Source organism: Hemitrygon akajei, chromosome 29 (genome assembly GCF_048418815.1).
Source record: "Hemitrygon akajei chromosome 29, sHemAka1.3, whole genome shotgun sequence".
Taxonomy (NCBI): Eukaryota; Metazoa; Chordata; class Chondrichthyes; order Myliobatiformes; family Dasyatidae; genus Hemitrygon; species Hemitrygon akajei.
The window spans coordinates 14978355-14998504 of NC_133152.1; the positions used below are offsets into that span (position 1 = coordinate 14978355).

General features: G+C 39.4%; 1 protein-coding gene across 14 annotated transcripts in view; it reads right to left on the reverse strand.

Moving 5' to 3' along the window:
• The window catches only part of eif4g3b (eukaryotic translation initiation factor 4 gamma, 3b), a 314500-nt gene that overhangs the window by 269957 nt on the left and 24393 nt on the right, over positions 1–20150 (reverse strand). For 12 of the 14 annotated variants that reach the window (XM_073031699.1, XM_073031706.1, XM_073031707.1 and 9 more), the window contains one exon: positions 4867–4948. The exons of the other annotated variants lie outside the window; for them this stretch is intronic. In XM_073031699.1, the coding sequence (XP_072887800.1) occupies positions 4867–4948 (82 nt within the window). The remainder of the gene's footprint in view (positions 1–4866; positions 4949–20150) is intronic. 14 annotated transcript variants of the gene reach the window in all.

The window sequence follows — 20150 nt, forward strand, 5'->3', positions numbered from 1 at the left end:
CAATCTCTGACTTCCTTTGTCAACCACTGTGGCCCCTTTCCCCCCTTTGAATCCTTCCTTCTCTGGGGGATGAACTGATTTTGCACCTTGTGCATTATTCCCAAGAATACCTGCCATTGCTGTTCCACTGTCTTTTCTGCTAGGCTATCCGTCCAGTCAACTTTGGCCAGCTCCTCCCTCATGGCTCCATAGTTTCCCCTGTTCATCTGGAACACTGACACCTCCGAGCTGCCTTTATCCTTCTCAAATTGCAGATAAAAGCTTATCATATTGTGATCACTACCTCCTAATGGCTCCTTTACTGCAAGATCGCTTATCAAATCCTGTTCATTACACAACACTAAATCCAGAATAGTCTTGTCCCTGGTCGGCTCCCATACAAGCTGTTCCAAGAATGCATCCCGTAGGCACTCTACAAACTCCCTATCCTGTGGTCCAGCACCAACCTGATTCTCCCAGTTCACCTGCATGTTGAAATCCCCCACAACTACTGCGACATTACCTTTGCCACATGCCAATGTTAACTCCCTATTCAACTTGCACCCAATATCCATGCTACTGTTTGGTGGTCTGTAGACAACACCCATTTGGGTCCTTTTGCCCTTACCGTTCCTCAGTTCTATCCACACAGACTCTACTTCTCCTGACCCTATGTCCCCCCTTGCAAAGGACTGAATCTCATTCCTCACCAACAGGGCCACCCCACCCCCTCTGCCCACATTTCTGTCCCTACGATAGCATGTATACCCTTGTACATTCATTTCCCAGGTCTGATCTCCCTGCAGCCATGTCTCCGTTATCCCAACAACATCATAGTTACCCATTCGCACCTGGGCTTCAAGCTCATCCGCCTTATTCCTGACACTTCGTGCATTCAGATATAGAATTTTTAACCCATTTCTCCTCTCTCTGTTTGAATCGCTGCCTATTGTGCTTAATCCAGCTCCCCGAACTCCCATCGGGCTATACGCCCCTAGAATTTTGTTGTCCTTCCTATATCTACTTATTGCAACACATTTAACTCCATGTTCCGTCAGACCATCCCTCTGTACACGAGTCCTCCTTATCACTTGTTCCGCCCCACCTTCCTCTACTACACACTTAATATTCCGGAACCGTGTAGTCCCCACCTGTCCTTTATTCATCCTCTCGCTATCCTCTCTCACATTTTGGATCCCCGCATCCTGCAAATTTAGTTTAAACCCCCCCCCCCCCCCCCAAGAAGCTCTAGCAAACTTCCCTGCAAGAATAGGATGCAAGTTAATACACTTGGAAAATTGTGCCACAAGAACAAGGTACTAGCTGCAATTTTAAGTTAAGGAGAACTGCACACTGTGGACTGGTAGATCTGAACTGAAGTATGAGTGATATATTTGTGGGAAGATTAATAAGTTTGAGAGGAAGGATTTAAACCAGTTTGATAAGGGCATGGGCATTAGTTTGCAACATTACAAAAGGAGAAAGAAAATGCATGTGTAAGAATAAGTTCAGAAATAGGCAAATTACTAAAGCTTGGTACATGATAGTGATCTGCTAGCACTAAGTAGGATTGTATTGTAGCTGCATAACAGAAACTTGTTATGTAAAAAAAAGGATTAGGGCTTCTTGATGACAAGGTACATAGACAGGGTAAATGCAATCAGGCTTTTTCCAGTGAGGTTGGGTGAGTCTAGAACTAGGTGGTAATTTGTTTGAAGTAGTGAGTGAGAGAGCAACAAATACAGATGTATGAGTATTACAGTGCAGTAAAGAGAATTACTGAAGCATGAGATGAGAGGACCTTGTCAAGAATGATTGAAAGGGAACACTAGCAGGGATAACAGCAGAGCAACAACAGCTGGAGCTTATGGGCACATTTTGCAAGGCTCAGGATAGATATATCCTAAAGTAGTAGTAGTTTAAAGACAGGATGATGCAACTGCGGCTGTTAAGAGAAGTCAAAGCCAACATAAAAACCAAAGGGAGGGCATATAATAGAGCAAAATTTAGTGGAAGTTAGAGCATTGGGAAGCTTTAAAAAACCAACAATAGGCAACTAAAAAAGTTATAAAGGATTAAAAGATGGAATACGAAGGTAAGCTAACCAATAATATTAAAGAGGATACCAAAAGTTTCTTCAGTTATATAAAGCGTAAAAGAGAAGCAAGAATAGATATCGGACCGTTGGAAAATGATGCTGGAGAAGGATTAATGGGGGACAAGGAAATAGCAGACAAACTGAATAAGCATTTTGCATCAGTATTCACTGGGGAAGACACTTGCAATATGCTGGAAGTTTGAGAGTGTTAGGGGGCAGAAGTGAGTTGCCTTCACTAGGGAGAAGGTTCTTGGGAAACTGAAAGGTCTGAAAGAGATGGCTGAACAGATTGTGGAGGCACTATTAATGATCTTTCAAGAATCAATGGATTCTGGCATGGTTCCAGAAAACTGGAAAATTGCAATGTCATTCTACTCTTCAAGAAAGGAGAGAGGCAGAAAGGAAATTATATGCCAGTTAGTCTTTCCTCAGTGGTTGGGAAGATGTTGGAAAAGATTGCTAAGGATGTAGAATTGGGGTAAAAGAATGGCAAGAGTGAATATCGGAATGCTGCAAAATGACGCTGGAGAGATAGTAAAGGGATCAGGGGTTCACAACTTTTATTATGCCATGGATCCCTATCATTAACCAAGGGGTCTGTGGCTCCCAGGTTGGGAACCACTTGCCTGGCTAAGAGTGGGTGTGGACAGGATGTAGGTGAGTCTAGGATCAAAGGGCACAACCTCAGAATAGAGGGACATCCATTTAGAAGGAATTTGTTTAGCCAGAGGGTGGTGAATCCGTAAAATTCTTTGCAACAGACAGACGTGGAGGCCAAATCAGTAAGTATACTTAAAGCGGAGGTTGACGAGTTCTTGATTAGTTGGGGCATCAAATGTTATGGAGAGAAAGCAAGAGAATGGGGCTGAGAGAGATAATAAATCAGCCATAATGGAATTGTGGAGCAGAATTAATCGGCCAAACAGCCAAAGTCTACTCCTATGTCTTATGGTTAAGGGGGAATGGTGAAATATTTAAGGAGAACCCAATGGTGGAACTTCTTCACTCAATGGGTGCTTCGAGTGCGAAACAAGTTTCCAACGAAAGTGGTGGACGTGGCTTCAATTTCAGCATTTAAGAGAAATTGGGATAAGTACATGGATAGGAGGGGTATGGAAGGCTATGGTCCAGGTGTGCATTGAAGGGAAAAGGAAACATAACAGTTTGGCATGGACTTGATGGGTCAAAGGGCCTGTTTCTGTGCTATAGTGCTCTCTGAGTCCAAGGTGCTTAAAGATATAGAAGGGAAATAAAAGTATATGCAGGAGGGTAGAAATGCTGGTAAACATGTAGAACTGGAAAGTGACAATGACGTAGAGCAGCAAAACGGAACTTAGTTACAGCGACTGAACATCATGCTGTTCCATCCACTATATGGAGTGGTGAAATATTTGGGAGAAAGATTCAGGGATCAAAGTATAATAATTCAAGGCTTAAATTTTCCCAATACAGAGATGGTAACGGCATTAAGGGAAAAGAAACGTGGAATACGTGAAATGTGTGCAATAAATTTTCTTGATTGCTGTATTTCCAGTCCAAAGAGGAAGGAAACAGTCCTTGATTTAGTGCTGGAAAAGAAAGTTGGGACAAGTGGACCCTGCTTTTGTTTAACAATATTTAAGGTTATGGTAAAATATGTAAAAATATTTAAACCAGAAAGGAATCAATTAATTTTGCTGAATTGAAAAAGGATCTGACTAAATTAATAAAACAAATAAGTGAAGCAAGTAGGGTGTAACGCATTTTAAAAAAAGAAAAAAAGGGTAATCAAACGAAGGCCAAGAATGTTAATGGAACAAAAAAAGCTACTACAGTGAGTGTTTTGCCCATGTTTTTGCTAAAGTCTTAATGCAGTTATGAGCTAATTAATAAAAGTCACCAAGATCTTTGATAACTGAGCAGAAGGGATTGTTGACTGCAGTACAGATGATAGGTATAAAATATTTACATATATAATACATTTTCAAAACTAAAGCCTATATGCTTATAAGCAAAATAAGAGAAAGGATTCAGACTGGATAAAGGCCACAATGATGAGAACAGTAGTTAATAGCTTTTTCTCCAGATTGGAAGGAAAGTCTAATACTACTTAAATAGGTTGCATGGGTTTGCTTTTGAATGAATTGTTCCTTGATATTACCTTCCCTGTTACATGCAAACTTCTGAAAATAATAAGGAATAAAAAGGCCAGAGAGACAAAGCCAGGAAAATATTTGACATTCTCAGTATTAATGTTGTTTACAATATCATGTAAAATTCTGCTGCAACAAGAATTCTGATTTACACTCAAGCTTCTTATTTTTATCAATCATCAGCTTTGTAGAAGGTGGGAAAATACCACACAAGTAGCAAAAACCTCATTTCACAACTAAGCGGGAAAAAATCTCAAAAAACCAAAACAACGTTTTTAATGCCTTACAATCTACAGAGTATACCTATTACACAATTTCTCATCTGAACTTTACCATATGCCATCTCTTCTAAAAAAAACATTCAATACGCTGCAAATATAGGAGTTGCATACACAAAAGTACAAAATTCCATACACAAAATTACACTGAAACAATACAGTATTTAAATACTGGTTCAATACAATTCAAAAACAGATGAAAGTCAAACAGGAAATGATGTGTACATTACATACTGCATTATCATTTCATCATACAAATTCAAATTTTCACCATCAACAGACCTTGAATGGTCTAGCTTTCTTGCAAACTGTCATTTTGCCCTTTGGGTTATCAGGGCACGCTTTTACAAACTCAAAATCCTAAGTAAAAGATACTCACTGTATACTGGACCGTGGCTACTGCTGCTTGTGGAGAGTAGATACGGTCTTCAATTGTCTGCTGCACAGGTCCTCTGGCAATTCTGTAGTAAAATGGGGTGTTAAGGAAAATTGTATGTTCAAGGAGATCACTTTCAGTTCTATGTCTGCTCATTCCAGCAGCAATGACTTTGCTAAATTGGTCATGCTGCCTGATGTTTGTAAACCAAGTCTGGATGATTATCAAAGCTTAACATTTAACTTTGTGTATATACTACACTCACACCGGTAACCTGATCACTGTTCTCCTGTATTAGTGGCAAAAATCAGAATAAAACCATGGCAAATTTTCCAGTAGGTACACATACTCATCATCCTGTATTGAAAATATGCCCCAAATACAAATATGTATGTTTACCAAGAAATACATCTATTAAGTTGATGAATGACGATCCACAAATACTAATACATCATTCGTTACAAATATCCAATCATTTTTTTCAGTAACTCCACTTCCATACTTGTCTAAATGTTTAGAAATATACATCACTGCGCAATGATTCATAGATAAGTGAGGAACCCACAACCTATAATTCAAATTACATTTAAAACTATAGTTAAATAAGTACTCTAATTCTAACCTATTCCAAAAGAATAAAATCATAAAGTAAAAACTTTTCAAACATCTGCTCTAAACCTTATCCATCTTATCCACAAATTTACGCCATCCCAATATTTGCAGGTCTCTCATTTGCATCATCTATAATCTTCAACTCAAAATTCCCACTGTCCATACACGTAATGTCACTTAAGAATATGACAGTTGTCAAACACGAGGAAATCTGCAGATGCTGGAAATTCAAGCAACACACACAAAATGCTGGTGGAACACAGCAGGCCAGGCAGCATCTGTAGGGAGAAGCGCTGTCGACATTGTGGGCCGAGACCCTTCGTCAGGACTAACTGAAAGGAAAGATAGTAAGCGATTTGAAAGTAGGAGGGGGAGGGGAAAATGCGAAATGATAGGAGAAGACTGGAGGGGGTGGGGTGAAGCTGAGAGCCAGATAGGTGATTGGCAAAAGGGATACTGAGCTAGAGAAGGGAAAGGATCATGGGATGGGTGGCCTAGGGAGAAAGAAAGGGGGAGGGGAGCACCAGAGGGAGATGGAGAACAGGCAGAGTGATGGGCAGAGAGAGAAAAAAAAACTAAATATATCAGGGATGGGGTAAGAAGGGGAGGGGCATTAACGGAAGTTAGAGAAGTCAATGTTCATGTCATCAGGTTGGAGGCTACCCAGCCGGTATATAAGGTGTTGTTCCTCCAACCTGAGTGTGGCTTCATCTTGACAGTAGCGGAGGCCATGGATAGACATAGCAGAATAGGAATGAGATGTGGAATTAAAATGTGTGGCCACTGGGAGATCCTGCTTTTTCTGATGGACAGAGCGTAGATGTTCAGCAAAACGGTCTCCCAGTCTGCATTGGACAGTTAAGTTAAAGTAGGTTAACATCTCCAGTTAAAAATTCTGAACTGTACACGAAGCCTCTTCATGACATCACACCTCCCGTTCTCTAACTTTTATTTTAAAAAACACTGCAATCCTTCTCCAATTCTAGCCTTGTGCGCTATGTAATCCCCAGTCAATGATTAGTGGTGATGTTATCAACATACAGGACATGTTCTCTAGATATCCATCACAAACCTAGCAGCCTCTATGTTCTCCTTTAATACCTAATACAAAACAAACATTTTAGGGCTGTCATTTAATGACACCATGAGATCAGCAACTTTGAACGACTGTACTCCTGTGCAGGAGTACCTTAAAATTTAAAAATGTCCAAGGGCAATTCTTTGGTTTTACTTACCGGTATTTACCTTTTAACATACTCACCTACTTTCCTTTACACGTGGCATGTGCAGATGAATAAAGTTCAGCTAATATCATTCCAAAATTATGGGGCTTGAGGTGAAATAAAAACAGCATTTTTTTTTAAAAATAGAGATGGAGAGGGGTAAAGAAATAATCCAGTGGTGCCCCATGAGTACACACTCACAACACTGGTCTACTTAGGCACAACCACATTGATTCATTTCAATTGTACATTGGAGTTAAGTTACAATCCAGGTCAGTGAGTCCTGGACTGAAACCCAGAGGTTGGTAGAATCAGCCCGGCGAAGGTCTACGAGTCTCAAGTGTACTGGGCTGGAGGCCTGGCTATGTGTGAGAGTAGGTGGGAGGAAAGAGGCTTGTTTGGTGTTGCAGCTGCTGTAGCTGCTTGTGTTGATCTCTTCAGCGTGGTCAACATGTTATGCTGGTGCCAGAATGTGTGGTGACACTTGGGGCTCCCCACCACATTCTCTGGCTGTGTTGGTTGTTAATGCAAATGACACATTTCATTGTATGTTTTGATGTATATGTAATAAGTAAATAAATCTGCACCTGAAGATTGTATCACTTTCAACGAAAACGTGTTAACTAGTGCATACGATATATTTGCAGGCCAAGCCAGATTTACAATCCAAATAATTTCAGGGCCAAATAATTGATCTTTTTGTTTTGCCTCTGAAGATATTTTTAAAAACATTTTGAAAAGAATTTGTGACAGCAGTAAAGGTATGCTTATTTAAGATGTAGGACTTAGGACTCAAGTATTTCCTTAAATTTCATTAAATCATTTAACAGCTCCAATCTTGGTGAGATCATTAACAAGTCTGTATTACTGAGTGAACCAGGAATCTGTAACTGATTTAAAAGGTATTAATTGATTTATAAAATTAAAACATTTCAGATTCACCCACTTCAGGGCATCTGGGAGAGTGGTTAGAAATAAGTTTTATTTTTGACATCCCTACAGTTCTGGTCACCGAATTATAGGAAAGATGTCAACAAAATAGAGAGTGTACAGATAAGATTTACTAGAATGTTACCTGGGTTTCAGCACCTAAGTTACAAAGAAAGGTTGAACAAGTTAGGTCTTTATTCTTTGGAGCGTAGAAGGTTGAGGGGGAACTTGATAGAGGTATTTAAAATTATGAGGGGGCTAGATAGAGCTGACGTGGATAGGCTTTTTCCATTGAGAGTAGGGGGGGAATTCAAACAAGAGGACCTGAGTTGAGAGTTTGGGGGCAAAGGTTTAGGGGTAAACTAGGGGGAATTTCTTTACTCAGAGAGGGGTAGCTGTGTGGAACGAGCTTCCGGTAGAAGTGGTAGAGGCAGGTTCAATATTCTCATTTAAAGTAAAATTGGATAGGTTTATGGACAGGAAAGGAAGAGAGGGTTATGGGCTGAGTGCAGGTCGGTGGGACTAGGTGAGAGTAAGCGTTCGGCACAGACTAGAAGGGCCGAGATGGCCTGTTTCCGTGCTGTAATTGTTATATGGTTATATTTGTACCAATACCTCACAGCACTAGTGAGATGGGTTTGATCATGACCTCCTATGCTGTCAGTGTATAATTCGTGCATTCTCCCTGTGACCAATGACTTTCCAGACATTGTCTTCTTCCACATCCCAAAGGTGTGCTTGGAGATTTATCAACAATTGTAATTTGCCCCTAGTGTAACCAAGTGGTATGAAAACCAAGGTGGAGCTGGCAGACTTCAGATAGAGAACGGGGAATTGGAGGAATGGGAATAATAGGGCTGTTCCAGGACAGCACTGGCTCAATGGGCTGAATGGCCTCCTTCTAAATGATTAGGATAAACCAGATGTGAGAAAAATAATTGCTTAAGGATTTTCATTTGTAACCCAATTGTGTTGATTTGATTGAGACCCACTAACAAAAAAAAGGTCTATTGACAACTGAATGCAATGGCCAAAAGACAATCAAGCTTTTTATTCTTTTATCCTTTTGTATTCTCAGAAACTATTCAAAGTAACAATAACTTAAGAAATTATACAGATTTCCTTAGCACTTTGCTAAATTCTTTGCCTCAGCACTGCAAGGTCACTGAGTTCCAGGAGAACCATTACTGGGGAAAGTGTCAAAATCCCTGCAGCATCTGATGAACTTGTACTCTGTCTTGGAGCTGACGTCAGAACATCTTTCATGAACCCTAACCCTGTGCAGTGTACCCCCCCACCCCACCGTACCACTCCCTACGCGACTCCCTTGTCCATTCGTCCCCCCCCATCCCTTCCCACTGATCTCCCTCCTGACACTTATCCTTGGAAGTGTAGCAAATGCTACACCTGCCCTTACAGTTTCTCCCTCACCATCACTCAGGGCCCCAGACAGACCTTCCAGGTGAGGCGACACTTCACCTGTGAGTCTGCTGGGGTGACATATCAGAATGGGAATGGGAATGGGACGTGGAATTAAAATGTGTGGCCACTGGGAGATCCTGCTTCCTCTGGCGGACCAAGCGTAGGTGTTCAGCGAAACGGTCTCCCAGTCTGCGTCGGGTCTCACCAATGTATAGAAGGCCACACCAGGAGCACCAGACACAGTATATCACCCCAGCAGACTCACAGGTGAAGTGTCGCCTCACCTGGAAGGACTGTCTGGGGCCCTGAATGATGGTGAGGGAGAAACTGTAAGGGCAGGTGTAGCATTTGCTCCACTTCCAAGGATAAGTGTCAGGAGGGAGATCAGTGGGAAGGGATGGGGGAACGAATGGACAAGGGAGTCGTGTAGGGAGTGGTATGGTGGGGTGGGGGGGTATGCTGCACAGGGTTAGGGTTCAAAAAAAGCTGCAGAAAGTTGTAAACTCAACCATTCCCATGATAGGCTCTAGCCTTCCCAGCATCAAGGGCATCTTCAAAAGGCATAGCCTCAAAAAGGCCGTATCCATTATTAAGAAGCCTCATTAGGCAGGACATGCCCTCTTCTCATTGCTACTATCAAGGAGGTGGTACAGACACATGAAAAGACACACAAAGTTTTAGGAACAGCTTCTTCAACAACACTATCAGATTTCAGAATGGGTGATATACCCATGTACAATAACTATATTTTTTATTTTGTTCTCTTTTTCCATTACTCCTATAATTATATATATACATTTCTTATTGTAATTTAGTTCTTTTTATTATGTATTACAATGTACCGCTGCAGCAAAACAACATATCTCACAACAAATGCCAGTGATATTAAACCTGATTCTGATTCACTACAGTTGTCATAGTTTCAGTCTTGCCTGCAAAGATGTGCTTTGCCTCTCCCTGGAGCTGAGCATTCAGATCATGGACAAGAGCTGTAAGGTCAGGAGGAAAAGACTGTTTACAAAGCCACAGGCCTTTAAACTTGTCAGACATACCAAATCCCTTTCAACCTTCAAAAATGTCAAGCCACCTCATTGCTATACATAGCATCAACTTCCAAACACATTTCACATTTTCAGTGACCAAGAAAATATTATGAAGTTAATTGTGGAGGCAATCTGTCCCCAGACTGTACCGACACATAATAATATAGAATGAACTACTCCTCTCAAACATCCAGATCATGCTCTAAGTATTCAAACATGTTTCAAAACAGAGCAACTTAAAACCTTTCCTTTGCAATGGTACAGCTGACTGATTCTATGAATGGCTAGTGTAGCAGCAACTTGAACAAACCAACACAGCTGTTAGAGATCAAGCACAGGGAGTTATCCTGTATGATGCACCTTCAGATCCAACCCAATGATAATAACGTTCAAAGTCAAAGAAATGCATTCAATCCTTTATTAGTCTCTCGCAAAACCAACAATCTTGAAGAAATAAAACTTTTGAAACTAAAAATAGTGATATGAAACATACTTAATTGGAATTAGCCAAAGTTAAACAGTCAACAAAAAATATCACACCCACCGATTTCTAGCTCTAACTGCCCCTGACGTAGCATGAATACATAACTCTTCACTTTTACCACACCCACCCATGTGATTGACTACCATAATAAACATGTAACAGAATACAATGCAGATAGTAAACAGATACATGACTTCCACAGCAAATATAAAGTTTGGTAACATTTAAATTAATGTGTGATTTGTTGTCAGTGATGAAGATGATGCAAGATATATAGAAAAACAAAGTCCATGCACTGTTCAAAGTAACGATGTGAAGACTCAGTAAAGCTGGGGACAGACCCCAAGCTTTATGTGGATCACACAGTAGCAACTGTTCCATCTTCAAACTTCTGAAAACAAAGTCCTTCCAGCTAACTATTGCCACAATTCTCTATTATCCCTAATACCATTTGGATAACTCAAAATCACAGTTTTGAATCAAGGCACGTTGTTTTTATTATCCTTTTAGAAGCTGGTCAAAGAGTCAACCAGTTCACTGTAGCCTACAGGCTGTAAACTGTGCATTCCTGGATTTAAACCACCTTAACAATGTACAAGAAGAATCCAAAGGAGCAAATTATATCAAAGCTCTCACTGTTGAACAACACAATAATAAGTTGCTGAAATTGTTTGAAACATTCTTTTTTCAGCAGGGTTATTTGATTCAGGGCTATCACAACAGTAACACTGCAGCTGTACTCAAGATCTTTTGCCAAAAACAGTGATATAACCAAAGTACACTGAAGTGAGGTCAACAGAGATGATCATATAAGATACAGAAGAAGAATTAGCCATTTGACCAATCAGATCTACATCTCCATTCAGTCATGGCTAATTTATTTTTCCTCTTTCAACCCCATTCTCTTGCTTTCTACCCATAACCTTCAACACTCTTACTAATCAAGAATCTACCAACCTCCGCAATAAATTTGCCCAGTGACTTGACCTTCACAGTGCTACGTAGCAATGAACTCCACAGATTCACAACTCTACTTTATTGTATGGTGGCCATGTTATGTTGGCACTGGAATATGTGGTGATGCTTGTGGGCTGCCCCCAGCACATCCTTGGCATGTTTGATGTTAATCCTAATAACACATTTCATTGCATGTTTCAATGTACATGCGATAAACCTAAAGCTGTAAAAGTCTATGAAGAAATTTCTCATCGCTTCTAACAGGAAGACCTTTTATTCAGACACTGTGCCCTGTTTTTTCCAAGACCTTCCCACTATTCAAGAAGTCCTCTCCACATCCACTCTATCTAGACCTTTCTTCAGGAAAGGGAAATCATATCATGACCCTACCATGCACTATCAGCTTTGCTGTGCAGTCAGGTGTGATCACGAAGCAGCAGAGAAATTCATTAAGTTTGCCAAGGTTGTTGATGAAAATCTAATAGCAGCAAAAGTCCATAATGCTGATTGCAGGATTTATGTAAGATATAAATACAATGCACTGTAACCTTTTAATGAAAACATAGCATCGTAGTTGGAGACTGAAAGCCTGTCATTGTTGATTCAGGTATTCTCCCGATGCTGCTGTGCTGCTTTTGTTACCCTGTGCACATTATTAATGGGATGTAATAATTTTCATTGTACATACAGTGCCTTGAAAAAGTACTCAGACCCCGCAACTACAGTATTTTCATATTTTACTGTCTCATTTTCAAAATTTTAAATATATTGAAGTGGAATTTTTCAAGCCAATCTACAAAACATTGTGCAAATCAAAACAAAAATTCCGAAACTATACTAACTTTCCTCAGGAGCAACATATTACCTTACCAACTTGCCCAATTTGTTGATGTAGAAAATTGGAGGATAAACTGTTTTCGATGAATTCATAAGAACAAATAACCCCTTTCCCTGTAAGGTCCAACATTATGGCAGATTTTTCAACAAACCAAAATAAAATGAAGACAAAAGAGCATTCTGGACAAGTCAGGGAAGTAAAAATAGAGAAGCAAATTTAGGGAAGGGTACAAGACCATCTCAAAGCTCAGTGCTGAATTACATCCTGGAGATTAAATGGAAGGATCTCTGGATCAACATAAATGCACTTAATGAAGTCGAATCCATTAGCATCATGACCTTGTTTTTGAGTAGTATGCTCTAATGTACAGGCCACTGACCTACCTCACTCACAATATACATTTCTCCCAGCTCTCCACTGGTCAATGCTTAAAAGGTGGCCAAAACAAACTTGCTCAAAAGAAAACTTGAGCAGGTACCTACACCAAAGACACAGAGGGATAAGCCATCAAATGCTTGATCAGATATACACTGTTAGAGATCCTTCCATTTACTCCCACAATTAAAGTGCTCTTTCTTCAGTTTCAGAACCTGCCAATTTTTCACAGCACCAGCTCCTTCTAAAAATTAAGTTTTTAGAAGTTATTAAAATTCTAAATCTTAAAATGCCAAAATCTTATAAAAGGGAAACAAATACTGCAAAAAATTAGTAATGTTAAAAATATTTTAGTATACAAACTGGCAAAACATAAATACAGAAAACTGAAACTCTCATTTCTCTAATGGTATAAACGATGAATGCCAAATGTATGAAAATAAAATGGGAAAAGTTGAAGAGTTGGGAAAAAAAGATTCTAAAAAATAAAATTGTTTTGCTGATGACACCAAGTCATAACTGAAATGAATTTACAACATCTATAAATTGTTAACTAGCATAAGTAAATCTCTTAGATGGCATACAGACAGTGGCACAAAGTTGTTGTAATTGGACAGCACAGTGGTAGTGTGAACAAAAACTCATGGGAACACTGAACATGAAAACATAAGAATGGAAATAGCTTTTCCCTCACACTTCACCTCTACATGACAGTTGAGTTGTGACGTAACTCTAGAATATATATTTTTTTAATATCTCATCATCAAAAATAGTCTGATTTAAAATTATCAAGTGTCTGAACATCATTTAATTATAGAAGTAAAGTTCCAAATTGCTACCATACTCTGCATGCATTCCACATTTACATTCCCAAAAGCTCTGGCCTGAATTATTGACCATGCTTATATTCTACTATGATACTACACAACATCACGTTTTCTCACGTTATGCTTCACTTGTCAATTTCATGCCCACTGGGATTGGGTCTACACACGTCAGACTTGCTGTATCCTCCTACACTTGCTGAACAAGTAAGCTAACAGAGCTCTAATCGGCCAGATTGGATTTGTCCTGAATTTAGGAGATAAGACATATTAAAATAATTCTACACATTGTTGAGCAGATGTATGTGTCAGAATAGCACTTATATAGCCTCACCTTCATCACTCATAAACTGCTTATTTGATTACAACCATTCATAACTGCATTCAGCATATCTAGAGGTTTGGGTGAGAGATCATTCAGGTCAACTGTATGCTGATTTGCTTCTCAGCATGCCTATATCCACTTTACACCTTTAGGTATGCCTGTTATTGTTCCTGGCATGCCCTTTTACATACATCATTGAGCAAAGGTTAGTAGAGCAAGGATCACTGAACAACTGGCTTCAGTGAAATAGAATTCTGCTGCTGATGACCTGCAGAGTTTCAGATCTGTTCGAATTCTATCCCATCTTGTAGAATGGTGGTGCCACAGACGATATGGAGAGAGAAACATCAAGGAAGAGTGAGAACACTTACTCGATAACACCAACGCGTGGGGGACTGCCACTAAACCCTTATAGAGGCAGAGGCAGTTCTAATCAGTAGATCAGAAAAGAAAGAGGAGTTGGCTCATTCATCACCAGCCACTGAAGGAATCTACAGGTTATAACAAGCCACTCTTTGGTGATAAACATCAAAGCTCCTCGTCAAGAGTACATTTTACACCTTTGCTAATGACAGTGCTTCTTTCAAGTGTTATCAACATGGAGATGTACTGACTCATTAGCTGTAATTGTAATAAGCAGCAATGTTTATGTTTGACCCAATGCTCTAAGATTCAAGAGATCAGTGCCAAAGCAAAGTAATCCCAGGTTCAATGTTTCCTATTTATATATCACTGTGACAGTTTTGACAGTGTGACAGGACATTGAAAGGACTGAAATATAGCTGTCAGGTGTCCTGCCTTTAAGGCACAATTCTCAGAATCCAGGCAAGTTAAGCTTTTGACTGACTGGTCTTTATGACAATTTAAGCAACAAATTACTGATATTTGCAAGAACTCTCCAAATCCAGTTCAGGAGCGAGTGACTCTGTCATACCCAAATCTGATACAGTTGTTCATGTGATTTGCTGAGTTTTACTTTATGCTGATTTGATGCAGCTGTTTTAATATAACTGAAATAGCTGATTAGGATATTTAGAAGTCAGCCATAAGCCTGTGGGTCTGCAAACAGTTTTGGACCATACCAAACAAGGGCAGCAGAATTCTCTCAAGGATACTATTGATCCAAGTTAACAAGAATATAAGAACAAAAGAAATAAGAATAAGGCATTTTCTTCTTATACGTGCTCCACTGAGGTAAAAGATCAGCATGATCTTATTGAACAACATCATTTCCCTTGGTAGCTTGAATATACTCAGTTATTCAGCCCTTAGGGCCTAGACAGCAGAGAAAGCCAAAAATTCGTTATACTCTTAATGAAGAAATTACATCTAACCTATGTCCTAAATGGTCAAACCCAATTTGTGATCTCAAATTTGAGACAGCATTCCAAAATTGACCCCGGAAAAGCCGTAATAATTACATTTCAATGAGTTTGCCTCACATTTCTCTAAGCGTGATATAGAATTATACCCAACCTACTTAATCTCTCCATATTCAACAATATTCCTTCATAAGTATTGGTGAACCTCCATTATATTCCCAATGTCACTCGTAAATCCTTCCTTAAATAGTGACGTCAGATATGCCAATTGCAGTTTCCCCAGGGCTCTTTTCTAAATTGAAGATGTCTTCATTCTTGTCCTCAAATCCTATGGCAATAAGGGTCAGCATACAATTTACCTTTGTCAACTACTTGTTGTGCTGGCACATTAAATTTTACTCATTTTACACAGATATCAAGGTCCCTCTGTACAGTTTTTGAATCATTTAAAAGAAATAATTTGCATTGATATGATTTTCCTACCAAAGTAGTGTTCTCCTGTGTATCTTTCCTCTGAAACTCTGCATCTTCCTCACAATTCATAATACCACCAGCATCTAACCTGAATGTCTCAGAATTGATCATCTCATTCTCGTCATTTGTTTTTCACTGCAAGGTCTGTGAGCCTGTAGCAGTTCCATCAATTTTAAGTGCAGTTCTCAGTCAAGAATTGGGAGCCAGGAACATAGATGGAGTATGACTGGAGTCAAGAGCAGGAAGCTAGAACCATGACCGGGTTCAGGAATTCAGGTTTCCCTACAACTCGTCAGGCTAACTAGTCTGTAGTCCTAATTTGCTCTTTTACCCTTCTTAAATTGTGATGTTACATTTGCAATCTTCTATTCTGTGAGAAATGGTGCAGAATTTGGAATTTTGGAAAATAATAACCAGTCTTCATAGTGAAACCTTTTAAAACCTTGAGAAGCAGTCATCAGGTTCTGAGCATATATCAGCTTCCAGTCACTGTGATTCCAGTTTCTTAACTAAATCTTTCCAAGCACTGAAGCCATTTTGCTGCTCAAGCAGCTCTGCAGGTCAGGCCACGTTTCACATGGACAACTTCAGCTTACCAAATGCAGTAATCTTAGGGCAAGATAGATCATGATGCCCTGTGTAAGAGGCACTAAGACCAACTTAAGCAGCAGCTCTCTCTGGCAAATAGAGGTCAAAAAGTGGCTGCAGCTGGCTTGTGACAGAGACCACTAGAGAATGTTGATCACGGAGCAGCCAAGAATTTTGAGGAATCCAGATGAGCAACTGAAGAGAAGAGGTGATGCAGGAAGGATACTACTACCCAAGCACCTGCGCCCCAGCTCTTCCTGTGTCCCTACTGCTCCAGAGTCTACAGATCCAGAATTGGCCTCTACAGTGACCAACAATCATGCTGTCGCTCCTGAGGACTTTTCTTCCCTCCTTATCTTCGCAAGTGAAGAACCAGTTACTACCATCATTTATTTACTATAGCTCTTCAAGTACTTCACACATTTTGTTTGCTTTTATTTTCAGGTTATTTTGCTAAAGTTCTCTAACATATCTTTTTGCTTTAAGATAGATTAATTTTACATTCTACTTGCCCTTTCATTGTCAATACCTGATCTGCTGAATTTTATTATTCAAGGTTATGATCTTGTCTGCAATAGTTTAACCCACTTCCTTTGATCTTATACAGTGCTCAACTTATTGCTAGCCACAGCTGGAACAATTGTCCTGCTGGGCGTTTCTACTAAACGGATACATATTTGTTGTAAGCTAGCATTAACTCTTTATAAGTTAACCACTGTTTATATACAGTTATATCTTTTAATGTAATTTCTCAATCTACTATAGCAGCAACACATCATATATACCAGTTTTCATAAAGATTAAAGTTTACTTCAGATAGAACTAAATAATTTTCAGTCTTTATATAACATTTTACCAGAATATGATCACTCTTCCCTAAAAGTCCCAGAACTATCTGATTATTTATTAAAGCGTTCACACTGCACCACACTAGGCAGTTCCCTCATTGGTTCTTCCACATACCAATCTAGAAAACTACCTCTTGTAAATGTCACAAATTATCCTCCACAAAATGCTGTTAATTAGGTTTGCCAAGACAACCAGGTAGTTTCTCACTCACGTTTACTGGCATTATTTTTTGTTAATTCTTGATTAACTGAATTTAAATTCCCCAGCTCTGTGTTAGGACTTGAATTTTTACTCATGGATCATTAGTCCAGAATTCTGAATGCATGTCTAATATTCTAGCCATGAACAACTGATCCCATTTCAGTACCTGGTTAGCACACTGCTGAACACACCACAATATCCCCATTACAGAAAAACTTGCTATATGGCTATGTTCACAACATCCTGGGTGGTACAGCCAATTAAGTATTCTGGAATCACGAAGTCCACATCACAGTACTGAGACCCTTACTAACTACTATTTCTGCCACTACTGTTCTCTATGAAAAACAATTCCATCATACCAAAAGGATCTTTGATCGATGGACACAAAACGCAGCAGCTCTTCTGAATGAAATTCTTTTTGAAATGTAGGAAATGCAGCAGAAAATTTGTACACAAGGTGGCACCAAAAACATCAAGATGATAATCAGGACAACTTTTTAAAATTTTATGGGTGTGGGAATAAATACTGGCCAGTTATCAATACAAACTACCAAATGATCTATATACTCTTGACTATGGGGTGATCTTTCCACAACTCATGTTGCTGTGAAATAATCAAAAAGCAAAAAAAAAGCTGCAGACATTGGACATCTAAAATACAGAAAATGCCAAACTTCCAGTGACTTAACAACATGACCTTCCAATCCTAAATTCAATTTTCTAAATTTCTTTGGCTCCATCATGTGTTCTGATGAATATATTATTCTTACCACGTGATTTTCTTTAGTAACTTTAACTCTACAATAGCTCTCAACTGCATGTTCCATTCTACAATTCCCTCACTCACTGCTTCCAGTGAAGCACTAAATTGCTTGCATTTTTTTTGTAATTTGACATGCCGCATTCAGTTCTCACAACACTTCCTCTTATAGTGGAGAAACTAATGCAAATTGGGTGACCACTTTGCAGAACACCTGTGTGACTGAGCTTCTGGTGACCTGCCATTTTAATGTCCCATCCGTTCCTACTTTGCAAGAGACCAAAAGATGAACATCACTGTTCCAATGTTGACCAACATATAGTGCCTTCTATCCAGCCCCCAACCTTTGTTCACATAAAAGAGTATTACAACCAGGGATTTTGATCAATTTAACTGAGATTTTTTATTTGTGAATCACAAACTTCTTTTTTTCTGCACAGTAGAGCCTGAAAACACACAAAGAAATTTGTAAAGCATGAAAAACTAAAAATTCAAACACTGAAAGGTCAACAGTTCAAAATCATTCAGCCCCCTTTGCCCTGTATTTAATTGAACCACACCTTGCAGCTATTACAGCTGATAGTCTTTTTGGACAAGTCCCTATTGCCTTTGCACAATGTGATGGAGTAAGATTCTGCAAAATTGCTCAAGCTTTGCCAGGTTAGTTGGAGAGGGATGTTAAACAGCAATTTTGAGATTTTGCCAGAGATGCTCAATCGGGTTAAAGCCAGAACTCTGACTGAGCCACTCAAGGACATCGATTTTCTTCATTTGAAGCCACTCTATGGTTGCTCTGGCAGTGTGCTTTGGGTCATTGTCCTGCTGAAGGACGAACGTCCTCTGCAGTTTAAGTTTTCTGGCAGAGGCGAGCAGATTTTTAATCCAGGATCTCTCTGTATTTAGCAGCATTCGTCTTCCCATCAATCTTGACCAGATTTTCAGACCCTGCAACTCAAACGCATTCCTGTAGCATGATGCTATATCCATCATACCTTACAGTAGGAATGGTGTTACCTAGCTGATGCGCAATGACAGATTTACCCCACACGTACCACTTAATGTGTTGAGGTCAAAAAGTTCCACTTTATTCTCATTCAACCACAAGACCTTCTACCACATCTTTACAGAATCTTCTGACGCTTTGCAAAGTCTTTACGGGCAAGGATATGCTTTTTTTTCAGCCAGCGCTTCTTCCTTGCCAATCTTCTATAAATACCCTTTTTGTGCAAGGCCATAAAGATTGTGAAGCCACAAATTTCAATACCAGATGCAGCCACTGACTTCTGCAGCTCACTCTGAGTGACTATTGGCATCATAGTAGACTGTCTTCTCTAGTGCCATTCTTCTTTGGTGACTAAGTTTAAGGTGGGGGGGAAGAGGTTGCTGGGGTTGACCTAAGCAGTGTGGCTATAGTTTCATATTTTTTCCACATTTTCACGATAGACTACATTGAGCTGTGAGCTGTGTTCACTGCCTTTGAGACAGTCTTATATCCTTCCTCAGATCTGTGCTTCTCTATTATAATTTCCCTTACTTGTCTCAAATGTTCTTCTGTCTCCAATTTAGTTTGATCTTTTGAAAACTGACCATACTGTTGAACCTTACGGAGAGGGATATTTATTCTTATGAATTCATTGAAAACAGGTGATCCTCCAATTTTCTACATCAACAAATTGGGTAAGTTGGTAAGGTAATACCGTATAATGCACCTGAGCATAACTACAAAGGGGACGAATACTTCTTCAGTGCCTCAGTTTTAGTTTTAGTAAACTGTTGACGGGTTTTGGAATTTTTCTTTTGATTTGACATGATCCACAATGTTCTGTAGATAGGCTCAAAAATTCCTACTTCAATATATCTAAATTTTTTTAAATGAGACGGTTAAATGTGAAAATAGTTGTGGGGGCTGAGTGTTTCTTTAAGACATTGTATGCCTGAGGAATAATATTTCATCTTTCCTCTACATATGCTTATAGCATTTGGACTCAAGGAATTAAACAAATCCAGATAGCCAGCTTTTCTAGCCGTATCAGTCCTGACCAGTCTTGATTAAAAAT